A 13,779-nucleotide genomic window follows, 5' to 3' on the forward strand; every position below is an offset into this window, starting at 1 on the left:
TACTCTCCCTATTTTTACTTTTGATATATTTTTTACTTTTCCATATATGTGTGTGTGTGTGTGTGTTGTTGTCGTTTTTGTTACTTTTGTTGTAGTATATTTAAAAAAAACTTATTAAAAACATGCATTTAAAAAAAAGAAATTTAAAAGCTTTTTAATTACTGAAAACTCATATTTTCTTTATTAATATTTAAAAACAATTGCAGTTTAACTTGTAAGAGCCAAATGTTAATAGTAAAAGTGTAAAAGATCAACACTCCTAAACATATGTTGTTTATAACTGTTTAACTTTCATTAATTGTTAGAGATTGTCTTCTCCTAATGACTAAAATTGCACTACATGTTTTCTTTTTTTTATATTTTATAGATATATAGGCTAAACAGCCTTTCCATTGTACATTATATACAGATATAACTGTCGGGTGTTCGCCCCCTAGTGGCAGTCGTAATGAAAATGTAGTTTAATCGTAAATCTGCAATGGCAGAGAACCTTTAATCTACGAATATATGTATAGTTAATAATTTACTTACCAGTAATTAAAGTATTCAAGTGTTACTGATAAAGTAAAACAAAAAATAATTAATAATTTTAACTTTGCACACAGTTTTGATTGGAACACACTGAAATACATCACTTCCGGTCGCCGCGTCACATGCGGTGTAGTCGCATACAGTAAGTTTATTTTCTTAAATGCATCCAAAGCTTGAATTGGATCAGATAATTACACACATGCAGAGGGTTGGCACCCCACACAGCCCCTTTCTTTGTTGTCTTGTACAGTGGAAAGGTAAAAGTAACCACGCTGAATTTAAATCAGACTATGGTCATTTCTCAATAAGGCTGCAGCCTCCGGAGGTCGCATTTTCAGGATGCATACGTCATTAAGTCTTATTTCAGAATTTTAACAATTATACAGTTGACTTATTCTTATGATTTGTGAATGTAATGCTCAGTTGACTTAAACTTGATGACGTATGCAGTCTGCATATGCGACCTCCAGAGGCTGCAGCCTTCCGATTGGGAAATGGCCAAAGGTGACCGGCGGGCCGGATAAAGATTATTGGCAGGCCGCATTTGGCCTGCGGGCCGCCAGTTGACTAGCCCTGTAGTATGCACTCCAGGCGGCTAGGTGACAGTGTGAAGCACTGACACACAACAACACCAAGTCCGTGTGCCTGCGTACAACCTTCTTCCTGGTTCTCCCAGGTCTCTTCCAAAGCCGTCTAGTTTGCCTCCTACGAATTGGCGCATCAACAGTTAAACTGTTGATGCGCCAATTCGTAGGAGGCAAACTAGACGGCTTTGGAAATGAATGCGCCTTCTCTAATCAGTAATACTACCTGTGAATATTTCGTACAAGTGCTGGACAGACTCTTGTATGTTTATCAGAGCTGCTATGGCAACTTGAAGGTCCGACGTATTGAAATAATCAGACATGTTTGTTGTTATTTCCTGAACTGGCGTATGCGCTGAGAGCCACCGTGAGCAGACTTTTGCGTTTTTACTCTTTAGACGAGAACGCGATGGTAGATCGTTTTTAAGATTTCCACTCTGGAGGGTGGTTTCAGTTTTTTGCGTTTTTAAGCCCCCAAAACGCCATCGCCGTGTAAACGAAAGGCAAATACAATAAAATATTTTTACGTTTTTACCCTTGAGCGTTCTCGTGTAAACAGGCCATAAGTTACTGGGTTATTCTTTTTCCACATTTTCTTGGTTGATACAAGCACTGGGGTCCCAATTATAGAACTTAAACATGGAAAAAGTCAGATTTTCATGATCTGTCTCCTTTAATGATTGTTGGGGTTATATTTACACAGAATCTTATTTACAATTTGTAGGATGTTTTTACATAAATAGGGCTTTAAAAAATATCGTTACATGTATACTGTATCGAAAAAAAAAACTATTATACAAGCTTCATGGTAGTTTCATTTGGAGTTTACATCCTGACCACTAAAGCATTTTTCATATCTCTGAACTTAAAGTAAAACACCAACATTTTTCAATATTTTACTATGTTCTTACCTCAACTTAGAAGAATTAATACATCCCTATCTTTTTTCAATGCGTGTACTTAATCACAGCGCACAGTAAATGTGTTAGCGGTTAGCCTAGCCACCATTCATTCCTTAGGATCCAAACAGGGATGAATTTAGAAGAAACCAAACACTTCCATGTTTTCCCTATTTAAAGACTGTTACATGAGTAGTAACATGAGTAAGTATGGTGGCACAAAGTAAAACGTGGCGATTGTTTTTAAGCAGATAAAAATAAGAACTTTATTGTATGATGGAAGATAACTTAGAGTACACTTTGACCTTGACACGCAGCAGCATCATCACAGGAGTGATGATGTTTCCGCTTAAAAAAAATCGCCACGTTTTATTTTGTGCCACCATACTTACTCGTGTAACTACTCATGTGACAGTCTTTAAATAGGGAAAACGTGGAAGTGTTGTGGCTTCTAAATTCATCCCTGTTTGGATCCTAAGGAATGAATGGGGCTAGGCTAAATGCTTACACATTCATGACGCGCTTTGCAAAGATGAAGTGCACGCATAGAAAAATTAATACATCTCTATCTTTTTTCAAAGTTGAGGTAAGAACACAGTTAAATATTGAAAAACATTTTTCTTTAAACGGTGACAGGAAAGACTAGCAAAGGGGCAGGCCACAAATTTATTTGTTATGGTTTGCATATGGTGGTGTGTTCTCTTACAGCTCTTCTAAAATTATGTCCAATTATATTCCTAAAAAATAGAAAATACCCCAAAACATTGCACTGCTTCACAGTATCGCAATGTATTGCACAATATGTAGAAATGGGATTAGACTTTCGGTGCAAATGTGTATCAAACTGAGTGTGGGCACCTCATTATTGCATTGCATTGCATAGTAAGTTTAATGCATTTTATCGTTAACACATTTACGATGCCAGACATCAGGCTCAACATGTCAGACTCTTCTCTCTGTTGCTGATGTGACTGCAGATGAAATGATAGATAGACAAATGTTGACAGTGGTTCTCTGGTCAGCCCGAGAAGCTGCAGTGGGCGTCACATCAAGCGGCCCGTTTCTGTTGCGGGTTCAATATAGCCTGCATGGTGACAGGTCTTCTTCATCTTTTTTCTTTTTCTAGTATCTCTTCCGTTGTTATTTTCAATATCTTCTGATCTGTTGAACTTATATAAAACCTCCTTTCCCGTCTCTCTCCTTCAAACCTTTTTGTCCTCGGTTTCTCTCTCTCGCACTCTCTCTCTCGCTTTGGTTTATGTTGCCTGATCCTTGCCATGTACTCTTGTGGCAAAGCATACTGAAGCTGTGTGCTGAAGATAGCACAACACTCGCTCGCGTACCGTCTGATCTTCAGGAAGCTTGGCCTTGCCCCAGCCCGTATCTCAGCAGGGTGTCAGCCACCTCTCGATGCTCTGCATCATTAAGAAACGCGAAGCGTTCTTTCTCCGTCTCCACAGCGCTTACTCGCTTTCTACAGGATGCAGCAAAAAAACGATCGTCCGATCTAATTAAAATAGTTCTGTGATAATGCCAGTCGGATATAGCCGAGCAAAGCGCCTGATGTTTAACCCGCAGCGAGTTTAAAAGATTTGAGTCGGAGCGGTCGTTTGTTGTTTGTTCATTTTGAAGGTGTTATGCTTGTGTTTGTTTACTAGAACCTCACAATATGAGAACTGAAAAGCCTCTTCACCAAAAAAACCCCCATGAGGATATAGGAAATATTAGTAGACATGGAATGTGAATGCTTGTTTTTCCACAGTAAAGGCAATATATACAGTGAGGAAAATAAGTATTTGAACATCCTGCTATTTTGCAAGTTCTACCACTTAGAAATCATGGAGGGATCTGAAATTGTCATCGTAGATGCATGTCCACTGTGAGAGACATAAAAAATTCAGAAATCACAATGTATCATTTTTTAAAAGTATTTATTTGTATGATACAGCTGCAAATAAGTATTTGAACACCTGAGAAAGCCAAAGTTAATATACTGTAGCCTTTGTTTGCAATTACAGAGGTCAAACATTTCCTGTAGTTTCTCACTAGGTTCGCACTTAATACAGTGCAGTCCCATGTGCAGAAAAACACCCCCAAAGCATGATGCTACCACCCCCATGCTTCACAGTAGGGATGGTGTTCTTGGGATGGTACTCATCATTCTTCTTCCTTCAAACACGTTTAGTGGAATTATGACCAAAAAGTTCTATTTTGGTCTCATCTTACCACATGACTTTCTCCCATGACTCCTCTGAATCATCCAAATGGTCATTGGCAAACTTAAAGGTATTGCGGAGGATTTTCTGTTTCCGGGTGGATCATCAAGACTATTGATCCTCCTAGTTGTCAATCAGGAGTGTTGTGCAATTGCATTTTTTAAAAAGTGGAGAAGGCGGTTCTTTTCTAAAATTCGAGAAAATCCTCCGCTATACCTTTAAGATGGGCCTGGACATGTGCTTGTTTAAGCAGGGGGACCTTCCGTGCCATGCATGGTGTCAAACCAAGACGTCTTTGTGTATTACCAACAGTAACCTTGGAAACGGTGGTCCCAGCTCTTTTCAGGTCATTGACCAGCTCCTCCCGTGTAGCTCTGTGCTAATTTCTTACCTTTTTTAGGATCATTGAGACCCCACGAGGTGAGATCTTGCATGGAGCCACAGTCCGAGGGAGATTGACAGTCATGTTTAGCTTCTTCCATTTTCTAATGATTCCTCCCACAGTGAACCTTTTTTCACCAAGCTGCTTGGCAATTTCCCCATAGCCTTTTCCAGCCTTGTGGAGGTGTACAATTTTGTCTCTAGTGTCTTTGGACAGCTCTTTGGTCTGTTAGTAGATGGATTCTTGCTGATTGTATGGGGTGGACAGGTGTCTTTATGCAGCTAACGACCTCAAACAGGTGCATCTAATTTAGGATAATAAATGGAGTGGAGGTGGACATTTTAAATAGCCTGGTCCAACCAGACTCTCGTACATTCATTTCATTTGTACAGAGAGTCTGGCCCCGCTCCATTGCAAAGCGTTACTTCCGTTAAGGAGGGTCCTCTGTTAAAGTTTAAAACTATTGGATCTGCCCAGAGTCACTCTGAATCTGCCATAACCAATCGCTAACGTTTGGTCGTGACGTATATCATGCACAGAAACCGGCCGGAAACAACAAGTAAGAATAATCAGACAAACAAAACTTAGCAAACCTGGTTCTTGCTCCGGCTTTAACTTCTGTATATTCGGCAGTTTTGCAAAAACGGACCAAATAGCTTTTCTCACGTCTTTCTCCACTGCCATTACTGTACTACAACCCAAACTGACGCACGACCTCAACGTCATCGTTCTTAGCCACCCCCATCTGTTCGCTGATTGGTCCTGCAGATTTTTGCAGGAGAAAATGAAACTCTACAGAGGAGTCCCAGACGTAGTACTGAAGCGAAATGAAAATTAAGCGGAAGCACGTAGGAGGGCGGAGCCAGGCTACATTTTAAAGGCAGACTAACAGGTCTTTGAGAGTCAGAATTCTATCTGATAGACAGGTGTTCAAATACTTACTTGCAGCTGCATCATACAAATAATAGTAAAAAAATCATATATTGTGATTTCTGGATTTTTTTTAGATTATGACTCTCACAGTGGACATGCACCTACGTTGACAATTTCAGACCCCTCCATGATTTCTAAGTGGGAGAACTTGCAAAATAGCAGGGTGTTCAAATACTCATTTTCCTCACTGTATATTAGTTATTAGTGTTTTTTTCCTGTAATAAACAGTACTCAAATGTAATGTAATTGAATTATGAGGGACCAGACGGAACCGAAAAAGCTTTTCCAATCTTAACGTATCCTTGTACATTTTGGTGTCATTGATATGTATATTGATATTTTTTGTGTGCCAGCATCACCATTGTGCTCCGTTAATCCTCCATACCCTGTTTGGCCTAATCCGATTTCCACTTAAACGTCTGCTGTGTCTGCGATTTGGCAAATGCTCTTTAACTACAATGTCCGCACCTCCGCAGCACATTCTCCATCTTTCCAAATGTCATGTATTGTAAGCAAGATTACAGACAAGGATAAAAAACCGAGGCTTGAAGAAAATGAAGTCTCCCAGATATTCAATGTTTTTTTCCTTGCATCCAATTCTGTAGCTGTTCGGCTTTTTGAATGCAGTTCAAATCTCGCAGCTTAAAATGATACGGAATCATTTTCACTTTCCCGGTGATGTCCTCTTGCTCTTTGGCTCCTCGGTGCCTGTGGTGGCGTATCTGAAGCACGGCTTCGGAGCCTTTCCGCTCTCGGTGGAATTAAAGCGTACAGCTCCCGAGTGCCTGCCATCTTGTCACTTCCTGTGACTGTTTTTGGAGGGACTGATGTGCACTGTCACCGGCTCATCTCCAGAGTGCTGCTCCACCTTCCATCAGAAGCTTCAGTTCTGTTGGACAGCTTGTCTTTTCGGAAGGGTTTCGAGCAGCCTCCATGCTTATCCGTGTGTTCTTTTCATGGGTCGTTTTTTTTAAACGTGTTTACGTAGACAAAGGACAAAAGAATTGCACAAGCTGGCATTTTATGGAAAATATCCTGAGTGCTTTCTTATTCTAAATAGACACCTAAATAATACAAATGTCTTTTTTTTCTCTGCATCAGAAACGTCACCATCACAATGGTTGAGAGATAGCCAGGTTCTTCCATAGTCATTTTAACCGTTTCCTCTTGAAATTGTTCAGGTAATACTGTGGAGAGTTCCTGTGTATGTAATGACAGCCTTTAATGACAGGTGGAATTCACTCTGTGCAAGTCATTTTGCCTTCGATCAAAGCCACTCTCTCCTCCTGTGCAGATAAAAATACTTGATGGAGAGACTGTGTGTTTTAGTGGGGATGTGGCGCTTGTGTATGTGTGGTATGTTCATCTGAGATTGTAACGGCAATGTTGGACACTACTTTTTACCTCTGAAAGGGCGAGTGGAGGAGGGTAAGTGCTTGCGCTAGATTTCTCTCACCATTCGGTGACGCTCGGGTAACTGGGCTCTTTATAGAATCACCTCATGTGGGCCGCTTGCAAGTAGCCAGCTTGAAGCGTGGGGGTGCTGCCAAATGCACGGCGTGTTTTAAAGACGCCAGCGGGGTAGATTTCCTCTCGATTGGGATTGGTTGATATTGGCTAAAACCTGCTGTGACAAGTTAGCGACTTGCCTTCGTTCCCCAAAAGCTGTCCGAGCCCCAATTTGGGCCTGTTTGTTTGAATTTCTCCTGTTGGTTTGTGTGTGTGTGTGTATGTATGTGTGTGTGTTTAAGCCCCCATTTGTTCTGACCCACACTGTCTTCTGTCTCTGCCCTGCAGGTATAAAGGATGTGATCTATTTGTCAGACAAATACCATGACAGTCCAGAAATGACTGCCTCCAGACGGCTGCTTAACTTGGCGGGAATCGCATACAAGTGAGTCTCTCGTGTCCTGGCTGAGTGGTAGGTCGGGGTACGGTTTGGTATTGAAGCGCCCTCATTTGCATTCCCGTCAGTTCGGGCCTGATCTATCATACAATCAAGGCTGCAATTGGGCTCGACTCGCAGACCTACGGGTGAATATGTGACCTGAAATTTGAAAAAGCCTTTGTTAAACTTCAAATAAAAATCCGCTGGGGAGGTATGAGTTCGCATTGTGCGGTATGGGTGGGCCAAATGTGAAACCAGCACCTTCACAACCAGACTTTTAAGTCTGAAGTGCCCTAAACATGCATTAAATAAAGTCTATATTGATTTATGTCATACTAAAGAAGGTTATTTTCCTAGGGATGCACCACTGTTAGTATTGCTCATAAGTCTGCGAAAACCCAGCTAAAGTCATTTTTTGCAGTTTTATTATCTTTAGGGTGAAAATCTATTGACTTGGATTGAATCAGGAAGCCATAGCCAAAGGCACAATATTTTAGAAACTCGTGGGAGGATTTTTGATCAGTAATGACCACCCAGAACGCCCAGGAACCACATAACAACTTGCTAACAACCATTCAGAAGCTTTACAACTGCATAACAAAGCCCTGGGAGCCACTTACAACACCATAGCATTGTGGCAGTGAGTTTTGCATGGGAAATCTGTTTTTTAAGGATAAAAACCTAGTTGTTTACTTGTTCCAATTCATTACATGCATGCTTCGGTGGTTGTGAGAATACAGGTGCAAATGTATTCTGTTGTTGTAGCAGAGTATTCGTCCTTACATGAGCGTTTACATACATTTATGCTAACATTTATGACACTTTTATCCCAAACGACTTGCATTGCATTTAAAATATACTTTTTATCACGCCATGCATTCCTTGGGAATCAAACCCATGACCTTGCCATTGCTAGTGCCACGCTCCACAGGTGCATAAAGTTGTTGTCATTGTTTTCTTATTTAAACCTGACAGAATACTCAGATGCAAGTGTATTTGCAAAATGACCTATGAGGCATGAACGCATGTAAAGTGAGTGAAGTTGTCCCTCACTTTACTTTTATGAGACACAGGGTTAACCGTCACCTCGACTGAACTCTCTGTGGGGTTTGCAGTCCCAACACAGTCCTCTTTATGTTCGAGAGAGCCAGCGGGAACCGCAGCAAGAGCGGACGGGACGGAAATCTCATCTCCCCGGTATATGTACGCACTAGATATAGATGCACGCTAAATATGCTCTGAAGACTTTCATCAGAGCGAGATCAAATGGGACTGGGGGGACATGAGCCTGAGGAGACAAAAGGAGGAGATCCGCCTGAAGATGAAAATCAGGAAATCCTTGAAGATACTTTCATGCTGTTTGGCTGTCTTTGAGGGTAGCAAGGTTAATTCCCCTGCTGCTGCTTTTGAAGGTTGTTCCCCATCTAAGGAAATTCTTCCAACGTTACTACGAATTCGGCCAGCTCGATCTCTGCATTTCTATGGGTTCGGCCCTTTGATTGCAGAGCAGAGAGCTGCTTAATAAAACCTGTATTAAAATAGATTCTGCGTCCAACACGAGATTGCTTTTCTTACCCTGATGCAAATCACAATTGATTGCTACTCGTCTGGACACGTAACACGTCTACTTCATACACGCTATACTTCAGTCAAACCAGATATAATTTTTAATCTTTTTTTTACTAGTGGGTGCAGGACACTATTCAATTGAGGATGGCAAAATAAACGCTGACATTAAACACACTAGTAGGGGTGTCACGATTCTCCAAATCCTCGATTCGATTACATTTTCGATTCTAAGGTCACGATTCGATTCAATTCTTGATTTTTTAAAAATGCTATGCCATTAATATTTATTATTATTATAGTTTCACATTAACATGCGCATTGCGTGCTTTTCCTCGCATGGGGGTTTGTGGGCTTCACTTTACGCGAGATAGCTTGTAGAGAGAGGTTTCCTTCTTGCACGCACATGTACTTAATGTGCGCGTCGTGGACTAGCATCTGAAATAAATCCAGCGCGTCATAAGCAGCTGGGCTTCTCTCACGTGCACGTGCTCTCGCATCTGTCCGAAGTCTAAACATAAACTAAAGTAGTAATCATCACGTATTTGTTCAGTTTTATGCGTTTCATGCGAGCTGAGCCAAACTATCCCTTTTGTTTAAAATATAATTCGCTGAATCTTGGCGCCTCACTTTCGCGTACGTGCAGAGTTCCGATCTGTCCGAAGTCAGATCAGTAGTTAGTAATTCTGTTTATATGTATTTCGAGGAGTTGTAGCAATACATCCCTCGTGTTTAAAATATAAATATCTGAGAGTTTTTCCCCCCGCTTGGCAAGCCGGCCAGACGTGACGTGGGGGCGTGGCAGCATTGACAATCCCATTTTTAATTAGAAGTTCGAGGTTGTGACTTAATTTCGATTGTGACACCCTTACACACTAGTGATGGGAGAAACAAAGCTTTTCGAAGCTTCGGATCAATTGAACCAATTGCTTTGCAAATTGATTCAGTTTTTCGAAGCGTTCAAAACACCATACACGCTGACAACACCTGCTGGTCAAAATAGTGTAAAAGCAGCAAGATATGTCCAAACATTTTACACTTTTAACAAAATAATAACAAGATTGTTCTAAAAATGTTTTTAAAAAAAATAAATTATTTAATTTAATTAAGACATAATTAAAAGTGTGTTCTGTGATTTTAGTTTTATTTATGGCAAACAAATCATTAACACAAACTCCCTTTTTAATTATGCACATTTTTGTCATTAAATCTGTCTATAAATAAAAAGTAGACAAAATGGTAGTGTATTAGTCAGAAGGATGAATGTTTTATGAACTTCTATAATAAAACTGACCCGAGTTCACCTACACTGGTCATGATTTGTGATCAACTTCCCCTAGTGGTTAATCGTCAGATTTTCGAACGTTTCGAAACTGTAATGAAGCCTCGTTTGCTAAAATCATGTGACTTTGGCCAGTTTGAAACAAGCTCCGAACCAATGATTCGAAACAAAAGATTTGTAAATGTTTCGAAGCCTTATGAAGCGTGCTTCGAAATCGGCCATCACAAACACCTCATTCAGACAGCCAGCGACGTTATCGCTGTGTGTTGCCCGTCTCTTTCAATGAGGCGTTTCTAAATCTGCTTGTCATAAACAAATGAGTACCATCCACGCCAGTAACTGACAAGAGAAGGGTGAACTCCACTGCTTCGTTCTCATTGGTAGTCGCTCCCGAAATTCGCTCGACATTTGCATAAAGTTAAACTTTTCTTAACTTTCTCGCGTCGCTGGACACGCCCATATGGTCACCAACGGTCACTTTCGCTCGTGTTGCCGGAAGTCGCCCGGTAACCATTGAAATTAATGAGATCGCATCGCTCTGCTACTGCTGGTCGCTGGCTGTCTGAATGGGGTGTAATACACACACATTCTTCTAACTGTGAACTACCAGTAAATCGGATAAAGATTAGGGACCCAAAATTATTCAGACACTTAGACCTGACCATGTTTTGCTTAAAGGTGTCATTTTTTAGCAGCATCTAGTGGTGAGATTGCGAATTGCAACCAACCTCAATTTCGTAAATGTACCTTAATGTAGAAACATGACGACAACTTCCATGTAAGGAGACTAGTGGTTAATGTAAATAAAAAACAGCTCATTCGAAGATAATAAAAACACATTTTTATGTTTGAATGCTAATGCAACCTTTTTACACCACATATTAAAGGGACACTCCACTTTTTTTGAAAATAGGCTCATTTTCCAGCTCCCCTAGTTTTAAACACATGATTTTTGCCGTTGTGAAATCCATTCAGCTGATCTCCGGGTCTGGCGGTAGCACTTTTGGCATGGCTTGGCATGGTCCGTTGAGTCTGATTAGACCATTAGCATCGCACCTAACAAAATAACTAAAGAGTTTCAATATTTTTCCTATTTAAAACTTGACTCTTCTGTAGTTACATTGTGTACTAAGACCGACAGAAAATTAAAAGTTGTAAAAGATCTAGGCAGATATATTTAGGAAGGATATATACTGGTGTAATAATCAAGGACTTTGCTGCTGTAACATGGCTGCAGCAGGTGCAACGATATTACGCCCTGCCCGAAAATATTCCCCTGCCATTCTTTCTTGTCTTGTAATTCTTGTTTTAATCCAGTTTTGTTCTTAAACGTAGAAAAGTATAAATTACACATCAAAAACTAAGTTGAGACAGTTGAACTGGATCTGACCTGCAAAAAGTCATTTGTCACTGTGTATGTGACAAATCAAAGACTTTGACCCTAAGAATGACCTGCACCAGCAGGCGAAACTTTTTTTGACTCTTTTTGTTAACAGCAGCACATAAAGAAGAATGATGAATGAACAAAGGCTTTATTGAAACTTTACCTTGGTTGAAGCAGATTTTTGTATTCAGAATCGATTTTGCTCAGGAATGATTTTTAACCGGCTTTGCATTAAGGAACACAGTAGAGCAAGACACAAAGCTTTGTGGATGTTCATGGACAGTCTTCGAATGCTTAGGTGGACGAAAAGTTTCTGTTTGAATTTGCTTGTGTTAAGGAGATTCAATAAAAACTCGGTGATCACTCACTAATAGATTTTGGTTTCATGCAGCCCACCTCAAACTGAGAGGTAAAGGTTAATAAAAAGTTAAAAAGTACATAAAAGAAAGTAAACTGAGAAAAGGAAAAACAAATAAAAGCAGAAGATAAAAAAAGCAGGGTACAGAGGACGAGGCTAGAAATAAAGAGTTTCCCACCTGCTGGTGTGGTTCTTTTTGGCAGGCCATTTTCTCTTGAGACATTGGGCTACTTGTACCTTTGCCTTACGGAGGGGCTGCTGCTTGTGTTCTCTAAAGAGGGCAGGTGTCTAACTTGTTTTCCTCAACTCAAGTAAATCACTTATGTGACCATTTCAAAACAGTGAGGACAGAATTGGCTTTCTGTTCACCTATCAAAGTATTTTAAAGGGTGAAGTGCAGATATGTTTTCTACTGGCTTCTTAAACATTTTATATTAGTAATATTTCTTTGCTTTTCTGTCTTCCAGGCAGTTCGAGCCAAAGCGAGGCAGGATCGTCATAGATTTTGGTTCAATCAACCACTCTGGAGTGAACGGTATCAATGGTTTGGGTGGACCGCAGTCAACATAGACAGAAGAACGGGGAGGATGACACTAAATATCCAAAACACAGACATGTTGTCTTTCTTAGCTATGTGCTGGTGATGGTCTATGGGTTAAACAGTAGACTTCTATATAGACCAGTAGTGTACACTATTGTTCTTTATTATTTTAATGATATTCTTGAAACATGCAGAACTTTTGTTTAGGTTTAAAAAATTTTTTTTCATTTTAATGCATAAAATACGTTTGTCTCAAATGCAATAAATCGGTAAGTATATTGGGTGATGTAAGTTTAGATTCTTTTAGTGTTCACGTATTTATAATAAGTGAATATAATATATATATACACACACACACATATAATACACAAGAAAATCAAGCTGGATGCTGTATTAATGGTTTATATAATGTATTTTATCTCAACTACACAGATGTCAATCGTATAGAAAACATGTACCCTTTAAAAAGGCCCTACAATGCGGTACAGAAGTATACATTTGTTACCAATATGTACCGCTGAGGTCTGAAATAAACTCTAGGTCAAAAGCTGTGCATTTTAAAAGGGTACCAGTGACAACTGGGGTACATTTTCTCCAGATAGTGTAGTTTTGTTGACCACTGAATGTTTTTCTCATACTTGCAGTTAAGTTAAACTGTATATTTTGGCAGGCAATGCTTTATTGTTCATGTGTCTGTATTACAGTGTTCAAAATTATCAAGTTATCTTTATTCTGCAATGCAATATAGTTTTATGAGGATTTTAATGAAAACTGTATTATATGTTTATTGGGAGATGTTTGCAGCTGTTTTGTATATAATCGCTCTAACAAGATCATTGTCTCAAAATGAAAAATTGAATAAAGAACAAACTTTATCATTTTTTGTGGTATCGGAGTATTACGTGTTTTGTTACACAGCACATACACATAATATAAATCTGAACTGCCCACACAGCTGCTGTTTGTTTTTGTACGGTGGGTTACAGAATTAAACTGTAGTTGACACACACACAATAGGTTGATACTGTGCTCAACACTATTACTAAGAGTGAGAATGGTAATATTATAGTAAGGCCATAAAAACAGTTGAATAAACTCATTTACAGGCATCGTGCTGCTCAGATGATTGTCTGAGATGTTGAAGATAGCTACTGAAGTTAAAGGCCTCTTGAATACATTACAAATTCACTTCTGGTAGTGCAAAACACAAAGCTC

The 13,779-nt window shown here is 39.7% G+C and overlaps 1 protein-coding gene across 2 annotated transcripts in view; it reads left to right on the forward strand.

Moving 5' to 3' along the window:
- The window catches only part of dctd (dCMP deaminase), a 42,410-nt gene extending 28,966 nt beyond the window's left edge, over positions 1-13,444 (forward strand). For both annotated transcript variants that reach the window (XM_055205037.2, XM_055205038.2), the window contains 2 exons: positions 7,343-7,439; positions 12,491-13,444. In XM_055205037.2, coding sequence (XP_055061012.2) covers positions 7,343-7,439; positions 12,491-12,593 — 200 coding nt within the window. In that variant the 3' untranslated portion in view covers positions 12,594-13,444. The remainder of the gene's footprint in view (positions 1-7,342; positions 7,440-12,490) is intronic.
- The last annotated feature ends 335 nt before the right edge of the window (positions 13,445-13,779 follow it).

The sequence above is a fragment of the Misgurnus anguillicaudatus genome, chromosome 3 (assembly GCF_027580225.2).
Source record: "Misgurnus anguillicaudatus chromosome 3, ASM2758022v2, whole genome shotgun sequence".
In the NCBI taxonomy this organism is placed as follows: domain Eukaryota; kingdom Metazoa; phylum Chordata; class Actinopteri; order Cypriniformes; family Cobitidae; genus Misgurnus; species Misgurnus anguillicaudatus.